The sequence below is a fragment of the Schistocerca piceifrons genome, chromosome 3 (assembly GCF_021461385.2).
Source record: "Schistocerca piceifrons isolate TAMUIC-IGC-003096 chromosome 3, iqSchPice1.1, whole genome shotgun sequence".
In the NCBI taxonomy this organism is placed as follows: Eukaryota; Metazoa; Arthropoda; class Insecta; order Orthoptera; family Acrididae; genus Schistocerca; species Schistocerca piceifrons.
In genome coordinates, this window is record NC_060140.1 from 97,204,690 (window position 1) to 97,232,424 (window position 27,735).

At 43.9% G+C, this 27,735-nt stretch overlaps 1 protein-coding gene across 2 annotated transcripts in view; it reads left to right on the top strand.

Moving 5' to 3' along the window:
• Positions 1-468: 468 nt before the first annotated feature.
• Positions 469-27,735, top strand: part of LOC124789931 (opsin-2) — a 55,562-nt gene continuing 28,295 nt past the window's right edge. The window contains exons 1-3 of one of the 2 annotated variants that reach the window (XM_047257456.1): positions 469-729; positions 16,976-17,155; positions 22,166-22,384. In XM_047257456.1, coding sequence (XP_047113412.1) covers positions 677-729; positions 16,976-17,155; positions 22,166-22,384 — 452 coding nt within the window. In that variant the 5' untranslated portion in view covers positions 469-676. Of the gene's footprint in view, positions 730-16,972; positions 17,156-22,165; positions 22,385-27,735 lie in introns of both variants that reach the window. The other variant, XM_047257455.1, reaches the window with a different exon arrangement.

Sequence of the window (27,735 nt, forward strand, 5' to 3'; positions counted from 1 at the left end):
AGTTTCTGTTATTTTCGGGCATTCGTTTTGTGAAATCCTGAAAAAGTCTGTGGAATACATACGTGAGGTGTGGAGACAGCTCTGAGATGAAGTTTTCGGTACAGGAGAGCAAATCGTGTTCGCACCAAACCAGTCGGAAAGACTGAAGACGGAGAGGAGGGAAAAAATAATCGATCGAAACGATGTCCTAGCGCCCGCTTCCCTCCACAACGACGACAATACCTCCGCTGTTGTGTGTGTGCGCGCGTCCGCGCGTGCTTTGTAGGACATCTGAGGTCCGTCCTCTGGCGACCTTGATAGTGCTTCAGCGCGTGTGTTGTAAACCGTACCACAATCGGATGCTTGGCCTCAAATCGAATTAAAACGTATTGAGAGCGTCGTGGTGGCGTCGTAATGCGTTTAGGGGGTCGGCCGGGCTCGGTGATGAGCGTCCGGTGGCGGTTCGCGTGATGTGCTGTCGCAGCGGCGAGTCGGCCGCGCCGAGGGAAGCCCGAAGCCGGCGGCGGCGCGCGGCTATAAAGGCGGCGAGCGGCGGCCCAGGCGCCCAGGTGCGAAGCGGCTGCGGTCGACTTTGCTCGCTGCCTGCTGCCCGCTAGCTTCTGCCTGCTGTCTCTGCCACTCCCAGACTCTGCTCACACACTCACCCCAAGCAGCAACACATCGCCGACTCGCCACCATGGTGAACACCACTGACTTCTACCCGGTGCCAGCCGCCATGGCCTACGAGAGGTAAAGACGCAACTTTATATATCACACTGCTGCTCATGACCGTCTGCTTCGTCCCACACTACCCCTACATGGAGTCCCTGCCAATCACACTGATGTGCCTGGCAGAGTGTTCATAGAATCACCTTCTAACAATACCACCACTTGCAAAGTAGGCTAGAAATCAGATTAGTAATAAAGAAACTCCCTAGCAGATTAAAACTGTGTGCCCTACCGAGAGGAAGACTAAACTGTAGTTCCTTCTCTAGATTGTCGCACGGATGGTAGATATCGAAATAGACGACAGAGGGATAGACAAACAATTAAAATCGCTCAAAAGAGGAAAGGCCCCTGGACCTGATGGGATACCAGTTCGATTTTACACAGAGTACGCGAAGAAACTTGCCCTTCTTCCTGCAGCGGTGTACCGTAGGTCTCTAGAAGAGCGTAGCGTTCCAAAGGATTGGAAAAGGGCACAGGTCATCCCCGTTTTCAAGAAGGGACGTCGAACAGATGTGCGGAATTATAGACCTATATCTCTAACGTCGATCAGTTGTAGAATTTTGGAACACGTATTATGTTCGAGTATAATGACTTTTCTGGAGACCAGAAATCTACTCTGCAGGAATCAGCACGGGTTTCGAAAAAGACGGTCGTGTGAAACCCAGCTCGCGCTATTCGCCCACGAGACTCAGAGGGCCACAGACACGGGTTCACAGGTAGATGCCGTGTTCCTTGACTTCCGCAAGGCTTTCTATACAGTTCCCCACAGTCGTTTAATGAACAAAGTAAGAGCATATGGACTATCAGACCAATTGTCTGATTGCATTGAAGAGTTCCTAGATAACAGAACGCAGAATGTCATTCTCAATGGAGAGAAGTCTTCCGACGTAAGAGTGATTTCAGGTGTGCCGCAGCGGAGTGTCGTAGGACCGTTGCTATTCACAATGTATATAAATGACCTTGTGGATAACATCGGAAGCTCACTGAGGCTTTTTGCGGATGATGCTGTAGTATATCGAGAGGTTGTAACAATGGAAAATTATACTGAAATGCAGGAGGATCTGCAATGTATTGACGCATGGTGCAGGGAATGGCAATTGAATCTCAATGCAGACAAGTGTAATGTGCTGCGAATACATAGAAAGAAAGATCCTTTATCATTTAGCTACAATATAGCAGGTCTGCAAATGGAAGCATTTAATTCCATAAATTATCTGGGAGTACGCATTAGGAGTGATTTAAAATGCAATGATCATATAAAGTTGATCGTTGGTAAAGCAGATGCCAGACTGAGATTCATTGGAAGAATCCTAAGGAAATGCAATCCGAAAACAAAGGAAGTAGGTTACAGTACGCTTGTTTGCCCACTGCTTGAATACTGCTCAGCAGTATGGGATCCGTACCAGATAGGGTTGATAGAAGAGATAGAGAAGATCCAACGGAGAACAGTGCGCTTCGTTACAGGATCATTTAGCAATCGCGAAAGCGTTACGGAGATGATAGATAAACTGCAGTGGAAGACTCTGCAGGAGAGCAGTAGCTCGGTACGGGCTTTTGTTAAAGTTTCGAGAACATACCTTCACCGAAGAGTCAAGCAGTATATTGCTCCCTCCTACGTATATCTCGCGAAGAGACCACGAGGATAAAATCAGAGAGATTAGAGCCCACACAGAAGCATACCGACAATCCTTCTTTCCACGAACAGTACGAGACTGGAATAGAAGGGAGAACCAATAGAGGTACTCAAGGTACCCTCCGCCATACACCGTCAGGTGTCAGGTAGCTTGCGGGGTATCGATGTAGATATAGATGTAGACTCGAACTTCGGGACCTTTGCCTTTCGCGGGCAAGTGCTCTACCATCTGAGCTACCGAAGCACGACTCACGGCCGGTCATCACAGCTTTACTTCTGGCAGTATCTCGTCTCCTACCTTCCAAACTTTACAGAAGCTCTCCTGCGAACCTTGCACAACTAGCACTTCTGAAAGAAAGGATACTGCGGAGACATGGCTTAGCCACAGCCTGGGGGATGTGTTCATATCAGCGCACACTCCGCTGCAGAGTGAAAATCTCATTCTGGCACATTCAAACTCGATTGCTCATTTTTGCCACTCAGTCACTTCCCTACATTTACCCATTTTTACGTAAAATGTCCGCTTGAAACACAAATGCCTTGTTGATCGCTACTCACGTATACTCAAGTACAGGCAGTGCACGGATGATTGAGCACGTGACTCTAGGTCGTTACAGTGGTGTCACCTCTTAAAAGTGAGTTAATGGCTGTATTCAGAGTATGTGCAGGTGCGTGCGATATACGCTCACTGCCCTCAATCAAGTTACAATTAGTATCATCGCTTTGTATTTGGCGTCAAGAATCATAATCTTGTGCAGTTTGGCGACGAACTGGCAGTAGAGCCCAGTGATTCGTCTTTTACACCGAAACAAAAAATAACATGAAAATATTTTTTAAAAAAAGTTGCATACACTGCTGTAAATAATATATGTATACAGTGATCGATATATAGTTCACCCAATTGTGAAAGAACCATCAATGGGTAAAGATGTCGAGGCACATAGCAACAGTACCTGCTGTAATACAGTTTAATTATTAGTGCTGCTGGTGATGATTAATAGTCTAACAATACCACCACTTGCAAAGTAGATTAGAAATCACTTGCAAAGTAGATTAGAAATCAGCAGCATATGTTCGCTTTATCGGGCAAGAACAAAGCTATTGACTGAGGACGGTATCGTCAGAATGGAAGTAATGAACTCACTGTAAAAAAGTCATTAATTTTGGCACTTATCTTGAATGGATTCCCACGTAGATTTCGTCGAAGTCGTTATGGCTCGTCTTGTTGATTCTAGGGTGGTTCCACTTTGACTGCTGGAAGGTCCAGATCTGTGTTTTAGCAATATTTGAAGTCCTAACAAATGCGTTTTTCAGGAAAATCTTAATGATCAAACAATCCCAGATCAGAACAATGGTATGGTAGAAATAATTTTTGACTTGATGTTCGCGATCCACATTTTTATTAAACTTCTTGTAAATTCACATATACTACTTCTTAATTGTCACACCATCAAGAAAGCAGTTTTGTATCATCTTCATCTATTTAATTTCCAGTTTAACCAAACACAAGACTTGACTGTTATTTTACAAAGCGGAATAACAACTTAACTTCTGCAAAGTGAAACAAAGACTGCTCTATGCGCATTCGCGCCAAAACGGTTACAAGTAAGTCAAAGACTATGACAGTCTCACAGAAATGAACACACAGAAGAACCATATCACTGTAGTCTATCAATACATCGGAGTATGTCTGTTACTTCGCAGAAAAGTAGTACGATATTACTGGTATCGAGAACTGGGGTTGGAGTGCCGTAATGGTCACGTAAATAAAGAACCATTACAACCTTCACAATAATTCTCTGTTATTCCACTCTCGGACAGGGCGCTGAAAAAGCGAACGCTTATAGCTTTCCGTATGAGCTATGATTTCCCTTATTGTATTATGATGCTCGTTTCTCCCTATGTAGATTGGCGTCAACAAAATATTTTCGCATTTTCGTGAGAAGATCCCGCTGCACCGAGAAACGCCTTTGTTTTAATGTTGTTCACCCCAAATTCTGTATCATGTCCGTGACCCTCTCTCCCCTATTTCCCGATAATACATAAAGTGCTGCCCTTCTTTGAACTTTCTCGATGTGCTCCGTTAATCCTATCTGGTAGGGATAGCACCCCACGCAGCAGCACTCCGAACGAGGACGGACGAGCGTAGTGCAGGCAGTCTCTTTAGGAGAGCTGTTTCATCTTCTGAGAGTTCTGCCAATAAGACGCAGTCTTTGGTCTGCCTTCCCCACAACATTAGCTACGCATTTTTTCCAATTTCAGTTGTTCGCAATTGTAATTCCTAGGTATTCAGTTGAATTAATAGCCTTCAGATTTGATTGACTTATCGTGTAACCGAAGTTTAACGGATTCCTTCCAGCACTTATGTGGATGACCTCACAGTTTTCATTATTTGGGGTCGATTGTCAATTTCCGCAAGACGCAGGTATCTTTTCTAAATCGTTTTACAATTTGTTTTGATCTTCTGATGACGTTAGTAGACGATAAACAGCAGTATCATCTGCAAACAACCTAAGAGGGTTGTTCAGATTGGCTCCTAAATCAAATAGATGAGGAACAGCAAATGAAATGAAATGATCGTATGGCATTGTTGGCCGGGAGGCCCCCATTCGGGGGAGTTCGGCCGCCGTATAGCAAGTCCTCATTAGTTGACTTGCGAGTCAATGATGATGAAAGACACACAACACCTAGTCCCCTGCTGGGAATCGAACCAGGGTCGCCTGCGTCAGAGGCGATAATGCTACCGGTTACGCTACTGAGGCGGACATAAGGAACAGCAAAAGGCATATAACACTACCTTTGGGAACGCCAGAAATCACTTCTGTTATACTAGGTGACTTTCCGTCAGTTACTACGAACTGTGACCTCTCTGACAGGATATCACGAATCCAGTCACATGACAGAGATAATATTTCATAACCATGCAATTTTATTACAAGCCACGGTGTGAAAAGCTTTCTGGAAATCTAGAAATACGGAATCAGTATGAAACCCCTTGTCGATAGCACTCAACACTGCGTGTGAATGAAGAGTTAGTTGTGTTTCACAAGAATGACGTGTACTAAATCGGTGTTGACTGTGTGTCAAGAAACCGTTCTCTTCGAGGTAATTTATGACAATGAAAATACTGTCGAAGTAGGCTGTACTGTTTTGTTATGTATGCGATTGGCCAGCTTCAACTCTGGGCCATTTTCAAGCACGTATCTTAAACATGAGAATGACACAGAGTTGAAACTGGCCGATCGCAAAGTACACCCTCTTGGGCAACGTTTCCATTCTTTAAACCAAGTTAGTATGTCCGTCAGTGATGATCAGTAATTATCTAAGATTATTTATGGATCTTTCAACATCCATTGCATTCGATATTGCCAGGTGCCTTAAAAGCGTTGGGCGATCATATTGGTTTACTGGATTGTGTAATCCAGCCAGGTTTGACCTTTCTATCTCCGTCGTATTAGGCCCAATTAGGTTTAGTACGTAACAGCGTGTAATTGGTATGTATGTTGTTGTAGATTAACCTGAAGATGCCATTCATTAGCGCGAAACAGATTGTACCTTAATCTCACCATAAATTACGACTAGCAGCTACAAGTGAACTCTACAATTTTTTGGAAGTTTTTATCACAAAAATTTGAAAAGATCGTTTAGTTATACTGCAATTAAGCCATTGTAGTGTTTTTGTCTACGTAGATTGTATTTGAATGTTCGGTTACGTCGACAGGCGCGCTTTTGGATCATGCTGAAGATATTGTCGCTCAGACAATCAATCTTCTTCTCTTAAAATGATTGTGCCGGTACTGCACTACAGCTTACATAAATAAAAGAGTTTTTGATAAAAGGGGCCCTAATATTGCACCTTCCCCAGATTTGGTCCCCCCACCCCTCCTCCCAGGAATTTTCGGTTTCCACATTTGGTAACAAATATTTAATGCGCATTCCTGCATGATCTCAGTCGATTATACTGTTGAGAGAATCTGTTGTGTGCAGGACGTGTATCTTCAAAGTAGAGGGAATTGAATTTTTTTTGCTGGGGTGTTAGTGTAGCAGTCAAATTAACGGCCTGCAGTTTCTAGTGGGAGCTCTGATTTGTGTTCAACTATTGGGCTGCATTTCAGTAATATAGTTTCTATGTTATATAGTTCATATCTATAATCGCTATAGTCAAGGATTTAGTCCATGCTGCTGTAGCGGCCATTACAATAAATCTAGGGATGGTCGTAATTTCGTCCCCTGTGCAGTTTCGATTTTGGTCACGGGGACGAAATTTGGAACTGCCATTGAAACTGATTTTATTTGCTGTTTGTAAAGACTGCTTTGCTTTTTTCACACGGGGAAACAAAAGCGGGGAGGAATAGATTCGTTGCACGACATCCTTGGTTTGTTTTTTCAATTGAATAAACTTTACCAGCAGCCGTACACTTCACGATATTTTATTTTATTTCGAAAGCAATCAGTTTTGGCAATTCATTTTGCCATCTTCAGGCCCCATACCTGATTCATGCGAAAGCGTGACAGCAACTGAGCCCACCTCACACTTTCGTATGAATCATCTGCACAACGATTGGGATTCACGATATCCAGTTTTATGGCGCTATACGATAAGCTCGTTGGGGCCTGAAGATGGCAAAATGAATTGCCCGAAACTGATTGCTTTCGAAATAAAATAAAATATCGTAAAGTGTTCGGCTGTTGGTAAAGTTTATTGACTTGAAAAGTACGTACCAACTGATGTCCGCTGGCCATAATGGACCAACAGAGATTGCTTGTTTTGTTGTCACGAATCATGCTTTTCATCTGCACAGACATACAAATCCGTAACTGACGCATCCTTAGACGGCTGAAAAATAACTTGAAATTTTTTTATTTACGGTCTTTCAAGTGATTTATAATAGCGAAAGTGTGTGGCTATGTTACAATGCAAAAATACACTTCAGTTACTTGCACTATTGAGAATTTTTATGGTTGACAAAATTACGAACTTTTGTATTTCTGGCGAAGACTTCTCGGGCTTCCAGCCGGGTGGCGGTGTCTTCAAACAGCGACGTTTCGACGAGTGACATACTCATCATCTTATGGCGAAGTGCCGAGACTTTGCGGATGCCGGTCCCTTTATACCTGCGGTGTGCCCCCCACCACCTGGCCGCGGGAGGCTGGGTCCAGAGGAGCCGGCGGGCGAGGTGGAGGGGGAAGCGGGTGCGCCGTTCGTGTCTCCGTCAGAGCATTCTGATTGCGTCTCGTGAGCGGGACGGTTCTTGTTGCGTTCCTGGCGTATTGCGGCTAATGCTGGATTCCAGGCCGCGCTCAGTTGATAGCCTTCGTCCCTGTTCACAAGGTTCTCGTGGACCCGTATTTCTATTGCTTCTTTAATGACGCTATCCCAATAGCTCCCGGCTCGGCATAGCACCCTGGTGTTTTCGAAGTCAAAGGTGTGGTTTTCTTTGATGCTATGTTCAGCTATAGCAGATTTCTCTATCTGTCCAAGTCGAACATGCCTGATGTGTTCGACGATGACCAGGAAAACCGTGGCGCTACTGAAGGACTCAGATCTACCAGAGGCAGTGCAGAAACGGCTGTATCCCAGAGCGCCAACGACACCGCGCCTGTATGGGTTGCCCAAGATTCACAAAGATGGGGTGCCTCTACGGCCGATTCTGGACACTATGAACTCGCACAGTTATGGACTGGCCAAATACCTGGCGACACTATTGAAACCACTGGTGGGACACTGCAGTCATCACGTGAAAAACTCCGCGGATTTCGTTAGAATACTGAAGGACATCCGAATACAGAGTGATGACCTACTCGTGAGCTTCGACGTCACCTCCTTGTTCACAAAAGTACCGCTACAAGACGCCTTGGCGCTCCTTAATCGGCACTTCGAGCCTGAAACAGTGAAGCTCTTTGAATATGCACTTACGACCACCTACTTCAAGTGCAATGGAGAGCATTATGAACAAGTGGATGGAGTGGCCATGGGATCTCCCCTTGCTCCAGGGATCGCGAATCTTTATATGGAACACTTTGAGGAGGTGGCACTACAAACTGCTCACCGTAAACCCAGGCACTTCTTCCGCTATGTGGACGACACTTTCGTGATTTGGCAGCATGGCAGGCAGGCACTGGAGGAGTTTATGGACCACCTAAACGGCATACATGAGAATATCACCTTCACGATGGAAGTAGAAGAGAATGGCTGTATTCCATTCCTGGACATACTGATCAGGAAGAAAGCGGATGGCACGCTGGGCCATTCAGTATATAGAAAAAAGACACACACAGACCTGTACCTCCATGCAACCAGCTGCCACCATCCGGCGCAACGCCAGTCAGTACTGACCACCTTGGTGCATAGGGCGCACGTCATTTGTGACAAAGAAAGCCTCTCAGACGAATTACACCACCTAAGAGAGGTATTTCGGAAAAACGGGCACAGTGAAACACAGATTGGCAGGGCCTTGAAGAGGAGACAGGCTGACAAAGTTCAGGAAGAGGAAGAGGAAGTTAACAAGAGACTCGCCTTTCTTCCATATTTGGGGCCCACATCAGCCAAAATCGGGAGGCTATTAAGAAAATCTAACATAAATACCGTCTTCCGACCACCGCCGAAGACGAAAGAGCTGCTGGGCTCAGCTAAAGACCCACTCAAACTAAACACACCTGGTATATACAACATTGCCTGCGAGTGTGGTGTGCAGTACATTGGTCAAACGCAGCGCTGCATCTCAAAAAGGTGCGAGGAACACATCAGGCATGTTCGACTTGGACAGATAGAGAAATCTGCTATAGCTGAACATAGCATCAAAGAAAACCATACCTTTGACTTCGAAAACACCAGGGTGCTATGCCGAGCCGGGAGCTATTGGGATAGCGTCATTAAAGAATCAACAGAAATACGGGTCCACGAGAACCTTGTGAACAGGGACGAAGGCTATCAACTGAGCGCGGCCTGGAATCCAGCATTAGCCGCAATACGCCAGGAACGCAACAAGAACCGTCCAGCTCACGAGACGCAATCAGAATGCTCTGACGGAGACACGAACGGCGCACCCGCTTCCCCCTCCACCTCGCCCGCCGGCTCCTCTGGACCCAGCCTCCCGCGGCCAGGTGGTGGGTGGCACACCGCAGGTATAAAGGGACCGGCATCCGCAAAGTCTCGGCACTTCGCCAGAAGATGATGAGTATGTCACTCGTCGAAACGTCGCTGTTTGAAGACACCGCCACCCGGCTGGAAGCCCGAGAACTCTTCGCCAGCTGTATACGCCGGGAAAGCATACACTCACATTTTGTATTTCTGTTTTTGGAGTGTTAATGTTTGTGTCAAATACCGGCTTTAGTAAGTTATAACAATGTAAGTGTAACTTGCCAGCTAGAAGAAAAGCTTCTATAATAATAAATCGTAAAACTAATAGCTATTATGATGTTATAACAATCTAAGTGTAACTTGGCAACTAGAAGAAAAGGTCCTCTAATAATAATATATCGTAAAACTACTACCTGTTGAGATGTACATCAATCTGTTCTCTCTTCCCATGTGTATGTTACATAGAAGTAGACACAAAAGGCAGCGCTGCATATCCTCTAGCCCATCGTCGCAGTGAATCACGCAATCTCTCAAATACAGCTGGCTCCATTCGGATTGCGTCGCATACATTGGTCACGCGCTCCTGTAACGTCTGCAGATTGTTGCCGGGTGCCTAATGTCAGAAATCCAACGATTCGTTTCCGGTGGACTGGGAGCGCATGATGGTAATCGTCCCCGACAAATAAATCGCTCGCAGAACGTTGCGGTGAGATAGGGTGCGTGGAAAAGTGGCTGGTGCTGCGTCCCACATAAACTACAGTCGTTGCCTTCCTGCAAGGGTAACGTTCTCCAAAAGCACCGGTAATATATACCGCAGAAATCGGTGATATGCTGCACCTGTTAAACTGTTTGTTGAAGGGTATGACCCTGTGAATCTGTTAAGAATATAGACTGATACCGAAGCAATTCTCATGCCCCCCCCCCCCCCCCCCCTGTTACTGCTCGAGGATTTGCGTCTGCTCACACGTGCGTAGTGTGGTAATTCACTATGCAATCTCTTGTGAATCTTGCCTCATCCGTAAACACTACACATTACTCTCCGCAAGTAAAATGGCCCATATCTCAACAGGTATTGGTTTCCGGACATATAACTCCGGCAACTTTTACTCTGGTTTTGGTCAGTACTACCCCTGTACGAATATTTTTAAGCACGTTGTACACTCTTGTACAAATGATTCAGTGCAACTACACTACTGGCTATTAAAATTGCTACACCAAGAAGAAATGCAGATGATAAACGGGTATTCATTGGACAAATATATTATACTAGAACTCACATGTGGTTACATTTTCACGCAGTTTGGGTGCATCGATCCTGAGAAATCAGTACCCAGAACAACCACCTCTGGCCGTAATAACGGCCTCGATACGCCTGGGTATTGATTCAGAGCTTGGATGGCGTGTACAGGTACAGCTGCCCATGCAGCTTCAACACGATACCACAGTTCATCAAGAGTAGTGACTGGCGTATTGTGACGAGCCAGTTGCTCGGCCCCATTGACCAGACATTTCCAGTTGGTGAGAGATCAGGAGAATGTGCTGGCCAGGGCAGCAGTCGAACATTTTCTGTATCCGGAAAGTCCCGTTCAGGACCTGCAACATGCGGTCGTCCATTATCCTGGAGGGATCGAATGAAGGGTAGAGCAACGGGTTGTAACACATCTGAAATATAACGTCCACTGTTCAAAGTGCCGTCAATGCGAACAAGAGGTGACCGAGACGTGTAACCAATGGCACCCCACACCATCACGCCGGGTGACTCTCCAGTATGGCGATGACAAATACACGCTTCCAATGTGCGTTCACCGCGATGTCGCCAAACACGGATGCGGTCATCATGATGCTGTAAACAGAACCTGGGTCATTCGAAAAAATGACGTTTTGCCATTCGTGCACCCAGGTTCGTCGTTCAGTACACCATCGCAAGCGCTCCTGTCTGTGATGCAGCGTCAAGGGTAAGCGAAGCCATGGTCTCCGAGCTGATAGTCCATGCTGCTGTAAACGTCGTCGAACTGTTCGTGCAGATGGTTGTTGTCTTGCAAACGCCTCCATCTGTTGACTCAGGGATCGAGACGTGGCTGCACGATCCGTTACAGCCATGCGGATAAGATGCCTGTCATCTCGACTGTTAGTGATACGAGGCCGTTGGGATCCAGCACCGTGATCCGTATTACCCTCCTGAACCCACCGGTCCATATTCTGCGAACAGTCATTGAGTCTCGACCAACGCGAGCAGAAATGTCGTGCCACGATAAACCGCAATCGCGGTAGGCTACAATCCGATCTTTATAAAAGTCGGAAACGTGTTGGTACGCGTTTCTCCTCCTTACACGAGGCATCACAACAACGTTTCACCAGGCAACACCGGTCAACTGCTGTTTGTGTATGAGAAATCGGTTGGAAACTTTCCTCATGTCAGCACGTTGTAGGTGCCGCCGCCGGCGCCAAACTTCTGTGAATGCTCTGAAAAGCTCATCATTTTCATATCACAGCATCTTCTTCCTGTCGGTTAAATTTCGCGTCTGTAGCACGTCATCTTCGTGGTGTAGCAATTTTAATGGCCAGTAGTATACTACTAACAGTACTGCCATCGCTACATCCCAGTGACGCAATCACCATTACTCCCACAGATTTAATGGATTTGACTCTTTGCAGAGATACCTTTATATAAGGGAGTCCGATTCTTTAAAGAATCGGCCATTGCTTGGTACTGATTTTCCTCTAAAATTTAATGCGGGAAAGTACATACAAGAAAGCGAATACAGGTGATTTCACAAGGCGTCTAAATGTGAATGTATGGTATGGATATTATTAGACACATTAATGTTTGTTATGTGTGTAGGGTACCAAACGTAATAGATTAATAAACTTTTTGTGATTTTGTTACTGAAAGCAGACAGTATGATGACAGATCATCAACGTTATAATTTGGCTTTACAGCAATGTATGTTTATATTAACCACTCAGCAGGAGCGAGACACCAAAAAGTGCACAACAAAAGTCCAGATTCGTCCTCTCAACCTGACTGAAGAACTACAGATATCTGAAGACCACAGATTTTTTCCGAAATAAGTCGTGGCAATAGATAATAAACTTCTTTAAGTTTTCAATTTATTTATTTACTTGTATCTGATTTTGCAAATTCCTTATGCTATCGTAGAAGGAAGACCATTCGAAAATTACTGGAAAAATAGCTTTAATTTTTTTTTTTTATATTCTGGCAGCATCCTTTCTTGCCTTTCGTATCTTCCACTTATTTTCTTCAAATGGCCCTGAGCACTATGGGACTTAACATCTGTGTTCATCAGTCCCCTAGAACTTAGAACTACTTAAACCTAACTAACCTAAGGACATCACACACAACCATGCCCGAGGCAGGATTCGAACCTGCGACCATAGCGGTCGTGCGGCTCCGGACTGAGCGCCTAGAACCGCTAGACCACCGCGGCCGGCCCACTTATTTTCTCATTCTCATTAAATATCTATCTCTTCACCTGATGTCCTAATTTCGCTTACAGTCCAGTAATGCAGAATACACCACGGCACACAAAATCTCATCTATACGCTCTCTGCTCTTCTGGTTGGCTGTTCCCCAATGTTCACAATGAGGACCAATGCTGACATTGTCAACTCTTCTCAGGATCTGTGCGTCGCTCTCCGTGCGATCTTCCCATTATATCTCATAATCACACCACTCAGATACAGAAGGTAAGGTAAAAAGTCGCTGATATGACAGAATGTGTAAATACCGCCACGGCCTAGAATATGAATTTATTGAACGCAGTTTTCCGAAATTACTTCACCAGGGAAGACGAATGGAATATTCCAGAATTTGAAATACGAACAGCTGCTAGCATGAGTTTCTTAGAAGTAGATACCTTAGGGGTTGCGAAGCAACTCAAATCGCTTGATACGGGCAAGTCTTCAGGTCCAGATTGTATACCCATTAGGTTCCTTTCAGATTACGCTGATACAATAGCTCCCTACTTAGCAATCATATACACCCGCTCGCTCACCGATAGATCTGTACCTACAGATTGGAAAATTGCGCAGGTCGCAGTAGTGTTTAAGAAGGGTAGTAGGAGTATATCATTGACGTCGGTTTGCAGTAGGGTTCTGGAGCATATACTGTATTAAAACATTATGAATCACCTCGAAAGGAACGATCTATTGATACGTAATCAGCTAGCTCTTTATTCGCAAGAAGTAATGGCCGCTATCGACAGGGGATCTCAAGTTGATTCCGTATTTCTAGATTTCCGGAAAGCTTTTGACACCGTTCCTCACAAGCGACTTCTAATCAAGCTGCGGGCCTATGGGGTATCGTCTCAGTTGTGCTACTGGATTCGTGATTTCCTGTCAGGAAGGTCGCAGTTAGTAGTACTAGACGGCAAATCATCGAGTAAAACTGAAGTGATATCAGGCGTTTCCCAGGGAAGCGTCCTGGGACCTCTGCTGTTCCTGATCTATATAAATGACCTGGGTGACAATCTGAGCAGTTCTCTTAGGTTGTTCGCAGATGATACTGTAATTTACCGTCTAGTAAGGTCATCCGAAGACCATTATCAGTTGCAAAGCGATTTAGAAAAGATTGCTGTATGGCGTGGCAGGTGGCAGTTGACGCTAAATAACGAAAAGTGTGAGGTGATCCACATGAGTTCCAAAAGAAATCCGTTGGAATTCGATTACTCGATAAATAGTACAATTCTCAAGGCTGTCAATTCAGTTAGGTACCTGGGTGTTAAAATTACGAACAACTTCAGTTGGAAAGACCACATAGATAATATTGTGGGGAAGGCGAGCCAAAGGTTGCGTTTCATTGGCAGGACACTTAGAAGATGCAACAAGTCCACTAAAGAGACAGCTTACACTACACTCGTTCGTCCTCTGTTAGAACATTGCTGCGCGGTGTGGGATCCTTACCAGGTGGGATTGACGAAGGACATCGAAAGGGTGCAAAAAAGGGCAGCTCGTTTTGTATTATAACGTAATAGGGGAGAGAGTGTGGCAGATATGATACGCGAGTTGGGATGGAAGTCATTAAAGCAAAGACCTTTTTCGTCGCGGTGAGATCAATTTACGAAATTTCAGAATGCGAAAATATTTTGTTAAGCCCAACCTACATAGGTAGGAATGATCATCAAAATAAAATAAGAGAAATCCGAACAGTAAGGTTTAGGTGTTCGTTTTTCCCGCGCGCTGTTCGGGAGTGGAATGGTAGAGAGATACTATGATTGTGGTTCGATGAACCCTCTGCCAAGCACTTAAATGTGAACTGCAGAGTAATCATGTAGATGTAGATGTAGACTAGTCTATTGATGGGTTTTTAATACCTACACCTGGAATCCCTTGTATCCCATATTTTTAGTCTTATTGTAGAGATGTTTAAACTGTACTGCTTCATCAGTGGGAAATCTTTCACTGTACAGCGATTTTAATATAATTGTAGTCAGACAGTGAACAAAGCATTCGGCCCTTTTCACTGTACTTTAAGTGTATTATCTGCAGTATTTTTAAGTTAAATAAATGAAATGGTATTTTTGCTAGCTATGTGAGGTTTCACTCGCTATGACGGCATATGATTGCGGCATGAACAGTCACCGCTAGGTAAGACCTCACTTCTTATATTCCATATCTTCAAATAAAGAGATTATAGTTTTTTTTAAACGTAGTATTAGTTTACTGATGTACATATACTTACACCTTATAAGAGGGATAGTTCATTACACAGGGTGTTACAAAAAGGTACGGCAAAACTTTCAGGAAAGGTTCCTCACACACAGATAAAGGACAGATGTTATGTGGATATGTGTCCGGAAACGCTTAATTTCCATGTTAGAGCTCATTTTAGTTTCGTCAGTATGTACTGTACTTCCTCGATTCACCACCAGTTGGCCCAATTGAAGGAAGGTAATGTTGACCTCGGTGCTTGTGTAGACATGCGACTCATTGCTCTACAGTACTAGCATCAAGCACATCAGTACGTAGCATCAACAGGTTAGTGTTCATCACGAACGTGGTTTTGCAGTCAGTGCAATGCTTACAGATGCGTAGCTGGCAGATGCCCATTTGATGTATGGATTAGCACGGGGCAATAGCCGTGGCGCTGCACGTTTGTATCGAGACAGATTTCCAGAACGAAGGTGTCCCGACAGGAAGACGTTCGAAGCAATTGATCGGCCTCTTAGGGAGCACGGAACATTCCAGCCCATGACTCGCGACTGGGGAAGACCTAGAACGACGAGAACACCTGCAATGGACGAGGCAATTCTTCGTGCAGTTGACGATAACCCTAATGTCAGCGTCAGAGAAGTTGCTGCTGTACAAGGTAACGTTGACCACGTCACTGTATGGAGAGTGCTACGGGAGAACCAGTTGTTTCCGTACCATGTACAGCGTGTGCAGGCACTATCAGCAGCTGATTGGCTTCCACGGATACACTTCTGCGAATGGTTCGTCCAACAATGTGTCAATCCTCATTTCAGTGCAAATTTTTCTCTTTACGGATGAGGCTTCATTCCGACGTGATCAAATTGTAAATTTTCACAATCAACATGTGTGGGCTGACGAGAATCCGCACGCAATTGTGTAATCACGTCATCAACACAGATTTTCTGTGAACTTTTGGGCAGGCATTGTTGGTGATGTCTTGATTGGGCCCGGAGCACGTTATCATGATTTCATACGGGATACTCTACCTGTGCTGCTAGAACATGTGCTTTTACAAGTACGACACAACATGTGGTTCATCCACGATGGAGCTCCTGCACATTTCAGTCAAAGTGTTCGTACGCCTCTCAACAACAGATTCGGTGACCGATGGATTGGTAGAGGCGGACCAATTCCATGGCCTCCACGCTCTCCTGACCTCAATCCTCTTGACTTTCATTTATGGGGGCATTTGAAAGCTCTTGTCTACGCAACACCGGTACCAAATGTATAGACTCTTCGTACTCGTATTGTGGACGGATGTGATACAAGACGCCATTCTCCAGGGCTGTATCAGCGCATCAGGGATTCCATGCGACGGAGGGTCGATGCATGTATCCTCGCTAACGGAGGACATTTTGAACATTTCCTGTAACAAAGTGTTTGAAGTCACGCTGGTACGTTCTGTTGCTGTATGTTTCCATTCCATGATTAATGTGATTTGAAGAGAAGTAATAAAATGAGCTCTAACATGGAAAGTAAGCGTTTCCGGACACATGTCCACATAACATAGTTTCTTTCTTTGTGTGTGAGGAATGTTTCCTGAAAGTTTGGTCGTACCTTTTTGTAACACCCTGTAGTTTATTTGCAATGGCAGTTTCCCTTACGTAAGCATCTTAATTTGAGGACGAGTGTTTGTTTACGTCCACACGTGCCTGCTTCTCACTTTAAGAACTGGGGTTTCGGCCGTACTTGCGCGAATCCCCATATGAGTCGCTGGACAGAAAGAAAGCTTTAAAAATAATTCGCCGCCGTTAAGAGGATTGCAAGCAGCGCGCGGCGCGCTGCGGCACACTTGTGAAGTTTCGCTTCGGCAGCCGCGGCGTTTGTGTGTGTTGCAGCAGCGTGGGCCTGCCGCTGCTGGGATGGAACGTGCCGACGGAACACCTCGACCTGGTCCACCCGCACTGGAGGAGTTTCCAGGTGCCCAACAAGTACTGGCACTTCGGACTAGCCTTCGTCTACTTCATGCTCATCTGCATGTCCTCCTTGGGCAACGGCATCGTCCTGTGGATATACGCCACGTCAGTAACCTACTTACTTCACGTTTCTCGACATGCACTTATTTATTTATTTTTGTAGCGCACGATAAGATAAACTGCACAAGACCCTTTAGTTTAGTATTAAGGGGACTGGTTCGAGCACACAAGGGGAAATCACGAAAAACTTGTAAACTTTCTGAACAGTGTAGCTCAAGGAATACGAGTTGTAAGCCCATTTAATGGTATCCATATTTTAACAAATCTTTTGGGTACACTTTCTTCTGAACTGTATTTTGTGTTGCAAATGAAATCAAGCATATTAATTATTTATGTACAGCACAGGTACACATACCTCGAAATAAAAAGAAAGTAGAAGTTTGATTTTTGTTTTGCAAATTCTGTACACTATTGTGTTTAAAGTAGACTTTGAGAAAGACTTTGCTGTCATAAATTATGGCTCAAAGAAAATTTAATAATGATCATAAAAAATTTCAGTAATTATAGTTTTTCTTTAAAAAAACTTTAATTTTCAAACTGAAGTCATAAGAATAGTCTACTCTCTAGTTAAGTATACTTAGAGCCAGTATACAGAATCTCAGCCTTCTATCTTTAATAGTTTTTAACCAATGCGTGCCAGGATATAAAAACGTGAACTTCTGGTTAAAAAAATAAAAATAAACTCCAAAAAAATGTTTGAATGGTGTTCTTTCTCCTACAGCAATTTACAACCTCCTACAACGACACAAAAATTTTAGGATTCTCGGAGTCAAAGAACAAATATTCGAGCTATAAAGGATTGCAGCACACGCAAAGATAAAATGCACATAAGATATTAGTTTAGCATTAAGTATTTATTAGTAAGTGGGAATTTGAACAGATGGGACCTGGATAGACTGAAAGAACCAGAGATTGTAGAGATCTTCAGGGAGAGCATTAGGGAACGATTGACACGAATGGGGGAAAGAAATACAGTAGAAGAAGAATGGGTAGCTTGAGAGATGACATAGTGAAGGTAACAGAGGATCAAATAGGTAAAAACAAGGGCTAATAGAAATCCTTGGGTAACAGAAGAGACATTGAATTTAATTGATGAAAGGAGAAAATATAAAAATGCAGTAAATGAAGCAGGCAAAAAGGAATACAAACGTCTCAAAAATGAGATCGACAGGAAGTGCAAAATGGGTAAGCAGGAATGGCTAGAGGACAAATGTAAGGATGTAGAGGTGCATATCACTAGGGGTAAGATAGATACTGCCTACAGCAAAATTGAAGAGACTTTTGGAGAAAAGAGAACCACTTGCATGAATATCAAGAGCTGAGATGGAAACCCAGTTCTAAGCAAAGAAGGGAAAGCAGGACGGTGGAAGAAGTATTAGAGGGTCTATACAAGGGTGATATTCTTGAGGACAATATTATGGAAATGGAAGAGGAGGTGGATGAAGATGAAATGGGAGATATGATACTGCGTGAAGAACTTTTGAATACATTACGGGAAAGGCAGTGATCAATGTCTTACAAATATTTACTATTAAAAACAGTCTTGATCACGATTTATTTGTCAAGGTGACCGGTTTCGACCGCTACTGTGGTCATCTTCAGACCATTGAGTAGGAACCTCTTTCTGTTGGAGAATCAATACTAAGTAGTGCACCTTGATAAATAAATCGTGATCAAGACTGTTTTAATAGTAAACAACTGCGTGAAGAGTTTGACAGAGCATTGAAAGACCTAAGTCGAAACAAGGCCCCGGGAGTAGACATCATCCCATTAGAATTACTGACAGCCTAGAAAGAGCCAGGACTAACAAAACTCTACCATCTGGTGAGCAAGATGTTTCTGGCGTTTGTAGAGTTAAAGCTTTAGGCAATGTTGACTGGAATACTCTCGTTCAAATGATGAAGGTGGCAGGGGTAAAATGCAGGGAGAGAAAGGCTATCTACAATTTGTACAGAAACCAGTTGGCAGTTATGAGAGTCGAGGGACATGAAAGAGAAGCAGTGGTTGGGAAGGGAGTGAGACAGGGTTGCAGCCTATCCCCGATGTTATTCAATCTGTATATTGAGCAAGCAGTAAAGGAAACAAAAGAAAAATCCATGGAGAAAAATAAAAACTTTTTCGCCAATGACATTGTAATTCTGTCAGAGGCAGCAAACTACCTGAAAGAGCAGCTGAACGGAATGGACAGTGTCTTGAAAGGAGGATGTAAGATGAACATCAACAAAAGCAAAACGCGGATAATGGACTGTAGTCGAATTAAATCGGGTGATGCCGAGGATATTAGATTAGGAAATGAGACGCTTAAAGTAGTAAATGAGTTTTGCTATTTGGGGAGCAAAATAACTGATGATGGTCGAAGTAGAGAGGATATAAAATGTAGACTGGCAATGACAAGGAAAACGTTTCTGAAGAAGAGAAATTTGTTAACATCGAGTATAGATTTAAGTTCCAGGAAGTCGTTTCTGAAAGTATTTGTATGGAGTGTAGCCATGTATGGAAGTGAAACATGGACGATAAATAGTTTGGACAAGAAGAGAATAGAAGCTTTCGAAATGTGGTGCTACAGAAGAATGCTGAAGATTAGATGGATAGATCACATAACTAATGAGGAGGTATTGAACAGAATTGGAGAGAAGAGAAATTTGTGGCGCAACTTGACTAGAAGAAGGGATCGGTTGGTAGGGCATATTCTGAGGCATCAAGGGATCACCAGTTTAGTATTGGAGGGCAACGTGGAGGGTAAAAATCGTAGAGGGAGACCAAGAGACGAATACACTAAGCAGATTCAGAAGGATGTAGGTTGCAGTAGGTACTGGGAGATGAAGAAGCTTGCACAGGATAGAGTAGCATGGTGAGCTATATCTCCTAATCTTCAGCTTATGAATGTATAAGCCAAATATATTTTACAAGTGAATAATGGCACAGTCTTCTATACGATATGGACAAACTCGTGAATGTGATGTACAGGTTGGAAAAAGGAGTGGAGGAAGAGGCAGTCTATAGAATGTGTGTGTGGAACAGTTATAACAAGATTATTTTCTAATGATGATAGAAATAATAACTGACTGCTGCTACTTTAGTAATGGAGGGTAAAGGAAATATGTTTGGTCGCTAAGGACCAGGTGTAAAGGTGGAATCTTTCGTATTTCAGTCTTCAACTCTTTCTGTGCTCAGTCAGTCTAGTAGTTATAGCCCTACTTGATTGACCTAAATATAATTTGCCACACAGATTGCAAGAAATCCTGTAAATTACACTCTGTTCCAAAGGTGGTATCTAATCTTTGGTGTTGAACAGAAAGTGGGCAACAGTATTCCTAATGTAAAAATGTTGAGCATATTTCCTGGATTTTAGATCCCATGTAAGAACCTGTGAAGTCCTGCCTGTGGCAAACTAATTGAGCATGAAACGACTTGGAGAAAGATTCGACCTTTGCTGAATATGCTCTGAATGGATGTTATATTTCGGCCTGATCATCACATTCACCAGTTTGTCCATATGACATAGTAGGCTGTGCCATTGCTCACTTGCACAACATATTTGGCTTACGGATTCATACAGTTTTAATATTGGAGTATACTGTGTAACGTTCCGTTAGAAAAACTATAAATGACTGTACTGATAAACTTCTTACGTTATTTGATTTTCAAACAGCTGAGCAAAACTGAACGTACTCAGACATTTCTTTCTTACTTATTCTGATCATCACTAAACGGACACACAATTTTTTTTTTCTTAGCGCAACGCAATCTGACTTTCAATAATCCCTACAAAAGAATGGCCCTGGCTAACAATAACCTATACCTCCCATGAATCACTTAACCTCACAAAAATCTTCGTTACTCGAACTACTGCAATACAGCAAGCGCCAATACTGCCAGATAAATGAAAGATTCTAACTACTGAAGGCACTAACTGCTGATAGGCATATTTAGAAAATGAAAGATTTTGATAGAGAACAAACAATGTATTTACCTTAATAGTGTTCAAAAGTCGTAATATGTATATATCAGTTCATGACATCCAGTCTTACAAATTTACTGTCTCTGACGGACACACGTCCAGATCGTCTGCTCTCAAAACTCTGCCATCTCTCTCCCCACATCCACCACTGCTGGCGGCTCACCTCCAACGGCGCAACACTACGCGCTGTTCACATCTAACTGCCCAACACTACAATACCGAATATTCCGACAATGAGTCCAACCAACCACAGACTGCACACAGCGCGGGCAGTGATTTTCATACAGAGCGCTGCGTGGAGTTACCAACATAAAAACCTAAACAGCCTATTTACAACTGTAGTATAAGATTTATTTGTTTAGAATCGCTTTGGATACAACATTTTGCTTGTGTTTTGTGCCGATATTGTCATAAAATGTCAGATATCTTTGTATAACAATCTATGCACAGCCATGAAGTCCCGTTGAACTCGTATGAACTATCTGTTTAGTATTAAGTTATCTGACTATGACCAAAGAGGCCGAAAATCGGTTAATGACAAACTATTGAATAAATATTATTATGGAACGTTAATATTGCGTATTCAAGTTTTTAATATGACTGTGTTCCTCCAAGAACCGAGGGAATATTCCATGACAGATTCTGTAGGGTGGGTGATGTTGCAGGGAGAAGGGAGGGTAGGAGGTGGGCGACAGTATGTAGTGGTTCGAGGATAACCTAGCACGGCCGGCCGGAGTGGCCGAGCTGTTCTAGGCGCTACAGACTGGAACCGCGCCACCGCTACGATCACAGGTTCGAATCCTGCCTCGGGCACGGATGTGTGTGATGTACATAGGTTAGTTAGGTTTAAGTAGTTCTAAGTTCTAGGGGACTGATGACCTCAGAAGTTTAGTCTCATAGTGCTCAGAGCCATAACCTAGCACAATCTAGCGATCGGAAACCCTACATAGCCTCCCGTTATGGCCAGACATCAGATATAAAAATTTCTTCCGCCGCCAGCGTTCGAACCCCCACTGTAGAACGTCGCGCACCTTGTAAAGAGCCAGCAGAAAGTACAGGTAATGTTACTGAGTAGAGTGTTGCGCCGCCCACAGGACCAAGTCGATCCGCACACCGTCCAACATGTTCATCGTTAACCTGGCGCTGTTCGACGTGCTGATGCTGCTCGAGATGCCGATGTTGGTGGTCAACTCGTTGTTCTACCAGCGACCCGTCGGCTGGGAGTTGGGCTGCGACATTTACGCCGCACTCGGGTCCGTCGCAGGCATGGGCTCCGCCATCAACAACGCCGCCATCGCCTTCGACCGGTACAGGTAGGTCAGCTGGTGCTCATTCTCTCAACCTGTTGCTCTGCGCTGCCTGCGAGCGAATCAAGCGGTGAGGCCAGCTTACGCACCACCGCATTGACAATTGCACTCTAGAGTCTTTCCGAAGTAGAGGCATCAGACAGAAGCAGATAGAGGGGGAGAAGCACCTGGACTGGATGAAGTGAGCGTGGAGATGGCGAGAGCAGCTGACATTTTTGGAGTGCAGTGGCTCTGTCGGGTCACGGTATAGAAACACGGAGGCCACCTGAAGTCTGGCAAAAGGGTATCATAGAGCTAATTTTTAAAGAGGGCTGCGGGAAACATGAACATCAACAAAAACAAAACGAGGATAATGGAATGTAGTCTAATTAAGTCGGGTGATGCTGAGGGAATTAGATTAGGAAATGAGACACTTAAAGTAGTAAAGGAGTTTTGCTATTTGGGGAGCAAAATAACTGATGATGGTCGAAGTAGAGAGGATATAAAATGTAGACTGGCAATGGCAAGGAAAGCGTTTCTGAAGAAGAGAAATTTATTAACATCGAGTGTAGATTTAAGTGTCAGGAAGTCGTTTCTGAAAGTATTTGTATGGAGTGTAGCCATGTATGGACGTGAAACATGGGTGATAAATAGTTTGGACAAGAAGAGAATAGAAGCTTTCGAAATGTGGTGCTACAGAAGAATGCTGAAGATTAGATGGGTAGATCACATAACTAATGAGGAGGTATTGAATAGAATCGGGGAGAAGAGGAGTTTGTGGCACAACTTGACAAGAAGAAGGGACCGGTTGGTAGGACATGTTCTGAGGCATCAAGGGATCACAAATTTAGCATTGGAGGGCAGCGTGGAGGGTAAAAATCGTAGAGGGAGACCAAGAGATGAATACACTAAGCAGATTCAGAAGGATGTAGGTTGCAGTAAGTACTGGGAGATGAAGAAGCTAGCACAGGATAGAGTAGCATGGAGAGCTGCATCAAACCAGTCTCAGGACTGAAGACAACAACAACAACAACAACAACGCGGGAAACTGTGCCAAAATTATAGGGAAAGAGAGCACCGATGATAGCTGGAGGAGGATTGAAAGAGGGACAAGGTCAGTTTAGACGAGGAAGGTCCACAGTGAGTCTAACTTTCATGGTAAAGCAGTTCGAAGAGAGGTGCTTTGAATTTCGTATGGATTTAGTAATGGTGCTCCTAGAAGGCGTGTGGTAGTGTGGAACGAAGGGAGATCTGGGAAACTCTTCTGGAAAGGGCAACTGGAAGGCTGACTAGCACAACGGAAACGTATCAAGAAACTGTGACTTGTGTAACAGCGGGAGGGGAGAAGACAGGCTAGTTTGAACAGATAAATGGGCTGAAGCAAGTGAACGTACTATCACTTTAATTTATCATCGCCATTATGGATGATATAATGACAGGAGTGGTGCAGCGAATATGAAATGAAAATACAGAAACAGTGATGTTTGCACATTACTTAATTGTCTAGGGAAATAGGGAAGGAGAAGTTCAAAAAAGACTAAATGTTGGGATTAAGAGGCCGGACAGTATCGACTGAAATTTGGGCAAAGAAGTGTGAAATGATGCTGCCAACGAGGAATAAGCGGAGAGTAGCGACGGATATAAGTGTTAGTGGGCAAGTTCTAAAGAAAGTGGGAAGTTTCAAATACCTAGGGACCGTAATAGAAGACAGCGGGAGGAAGATTAGTGAAAGGGGACCGCAAGGCCACGGAGAGTGAAAAAAGCTTGGTATGGAGCAAGAACGTAACACCCTAGAGCAACCTCCTCAATTTACCAGATATAGACTGGGACACTCAGATGTTTAGGACGGGTGGTGGGGACAGAGCATCGAGTGACATTATACTGAGTGCACTATCCGAAAATTACCTCGAGCAATTAAACAGAGAACCGACTCGTGGAGATAACATCTTGGACCTACTGATAACAAACAGACCCGAACTTTTCGACTCTGTATGTACAGAACAGGGAATCAGTGATCATAAGGCCGTTGCAGCATCCCTGAATATGGAAGTTAATAGGAATATAAAAAAAGGGAGGAAGGTTTATCTGTTTAGCAAGAGTAATAGAAGGCAGATTTCAGACTACCTAACAGATCAAAACGAAAATTTCTGTTCCGACACTGACAATGTTGAGTGTTTATGGAAAAAGTTCAAGGCAATCGTAAAATGCGTTTTAGACAGGTACGTGCCGAGTAAAACTGTGAGGGACGGGAAAAACCCACCGTGGTACAACAACAAAGTTAGGAAACTACTGCGAAAGCAAAGAGAGCTCCACTCCAAGTTTAAACGCAGCCAAAACCTCTCAGACAAACAGAAGCTAAACGATGTCAAAGTTAGCGTAAGGAGGGCTATGCGTGAAGCGTTCATTGAATTCGAAAGTAAAATTCTATGTACCGACTTGACAGAAAATCCTAGGAAGTTCTGGTCTTACGTTAAATCAGTAAGTGGCTCGAAACAGCATATCCAGACACTACGGGATGATGATGGCATTGAAACAGAGGATGACACGCGTAAAGCTGAAATACTAAACACCTTTTTCCAAAGCTGTTTCACAGAGGAAGACCGCACTGCAGTTCCTTCTCTAAATCCTCGCACAAACGAAAAAATGGCTGACATCGAAATAAGTGTCCAAGGAATAGAAAAGCAACTGGAATCACTCAATAGAGGAAAGTCCACTGGACCTGACGGGATACCAATTCGATTCTACACAGAGTACGCGAAAGAACTTGCCCCCCTTCTAACAGCCGTGTACCGCAAGTCTCTAGAGGAACGGAGGGTTCCAAATGATTGGAAAAGAGCACAGATAGTCCCAGTCTTCAAGAAGGGTCGTCGAGCAGATGCGCAAAACTATAGACCTATATCTCTTACGTCGATCTCTTGTAGAATTTTAGAACATGTTTTTTGCTCGCGTATCATGTCATTTCTGGAAACCCAGAATCTACTATGTAGGAATCAACATGGATTCCGGAAACAGCGATCGTGTGAGACCCAACTCGCCTTATTTGTTCATGAGACCCAGAAAATATTAGATACAGGCTCCCAGGTAGATGCTATTTTTCTTGACTTCCGGAAGGCGTTCGATACAGTTCCGCACTGTCGCCTGATAAACAAAGTAAGAGCCTACGGAATATCAGACCAGCTATGTGGCTGGATTGAAGAGTTTTTAGCAAACAGAACACAGCATGTTGTTATCAATGGAGAGACGTCTACAGACGTTAAAGTAACCTCTGGCGTGCCACAGGGGAGTGTTATGGGACCATTGCTTTTCACAATATATATAAATGACTTAGTAGATAGTGTCGGAAGTTCCATGCGGCTTTTCGCGGATGATGCTGTAGTATACAGAGAAGTTGCTGCATTAGAAAATTGTAGCGAAATACAGGAAGATCTGCAGCGGATAGGCACTTGGTGCAGGGAGTGGCAACTGACCCTTAACATAGACAAATGTAATGTATTGCGAATACATAGAAAGAAGGATCCTTTATTGTATGATTATATGATAGCGGAACAAACACTGGTAGCAGTTACTTCTGTAAAATATCTGGGAGTATGCGTACGGAACGATTTGAAGTGGAATGATCATATAAAATTAATTGTTGGTAAGGCGGGTACCAGGTTGAGATTCATTGGGAGAGTGCTTAGAAAATGTAGTCCATCAACAAAGGAGGTGGCTTACAAAACACTCGTTCGACCTATACTTGAGTATTGCTCATCAGTGTGGGATCCGTACCAGGTCGGGTTGACGGAGGAGATAGAAAAGATCCAAAGAAGAGCGGCGCGTTTCGTCACCGGGTTATTTGGTAACCGTGATAGCGTTACGGAGATGTTTAATAAACTCAAGTGGCAGACTCTGCAAGAGAGGCGCTCTGCATCGCAGTGTAGCTTGCTGTCCAGGTTTCGAGAGGGTGCGTTTCTGGATGAGGTATCGAATATATTGCTTCCCCCTACTTATACCTCCCGAGGAGATCACGAATGTAAAATTAGAGAGATTAGAGCGCGCACGGAGGGTTTCAGACAGTCGTTCTTCCCGCGAACCATACGCGACTGGAACAGGAAAGGGAGGTAATGACAGTGGCACGTAAAGTGCCCTCCGCCACACACCGTTGGGTGGCTTGCGGAGTATCAATGTAGATGTAGATGTAGAAGCGCTTGTTATGCTGAGTATATTATGCTCCAGTATTCACGTATGCATCGGAAATGTGGGTAGTGAAGAGAAGGCAGGTGAGAGTATATCAGCTTACAAAATGCAATTTCAAAGAAGCGTAAAAGGATATGGATATAGAAGGGTATGAGACAGTGAGAGAAATAGTGAAAGAGAAGCTCTTGCAGGAGACCATAGAAAAAACAAGATTAAGAAGGTACGGGCAAACTAAAAGAATGGGAATTGGCAGGATACCGAGACCGGCCCATAAAATGACATTAGGAGGCAAGGTACCTAGAAGAAGACTGAGAGATGCATCGTGGAAGTGAAGAAATTTGCCATGAAGAGAGGAAAAGACTGGGATGGAGTGTAGGGAGAAACGTGGTATGAGGTCAGGGAAAGATTGGGAGGCTTATGTTCTCAACAGACTCAGCCATGGGATGGAACCTGTAGATGAAGATGCTGCTGCTGCTGCTGCTACTGATGATGATGATGATGATGACGATGGTGAGAATCACGATCCTCTTTGAAATACTCCTTGCTTGTAATACATACAATTCTTTCTGCTTCGCATTCCGCACGTATTAATGCTAAAGCCACCCTGACATGGAACGTGTTTCATAGCGTTAAGAACGACGAACGTGCCTTCCATCGTGGCTGGTTCACCATTAGAAACGAGCTGGTGCATCACAGGGAACATAACGTGTTCCTCACCATTATTTGCGACCGCAGCGCTGATCCACCGGCAGTTTTAGGCTGCATCTGAGTCGCAAATCATACAGTTCGCTTACGAAAACGGACACGCATGAAATTGCTACACCAACTGTATTAAAACTCCATTTTCTACTTTCTCGATATGCCAACCATGTTCTTCTATCTGTAGTACACACAAATAAAAGATCCATAAACATGATACGCGACAAAAAGAAAAGTTTTGTTGAAATAGACCGAAGTTGCAGATGGAACGGTCACAAGCTTTCATGATTACTAGTGCTGGATTACATCACAGTAGTGGACATAAACTTTTAAAACTTTCATTACAAATAGAGCGTTAAAAATGTGCAAAAGTCTTCTACATGAGATAGAAATTATATCATAATTCTTAATTTTTTTGTTAATTCCTAAATTGATTCCTATTAAAACACTACTTCTATTTAGTAACTGAATTTTTAGAACTTACGAAATACGAGATCTAAAAC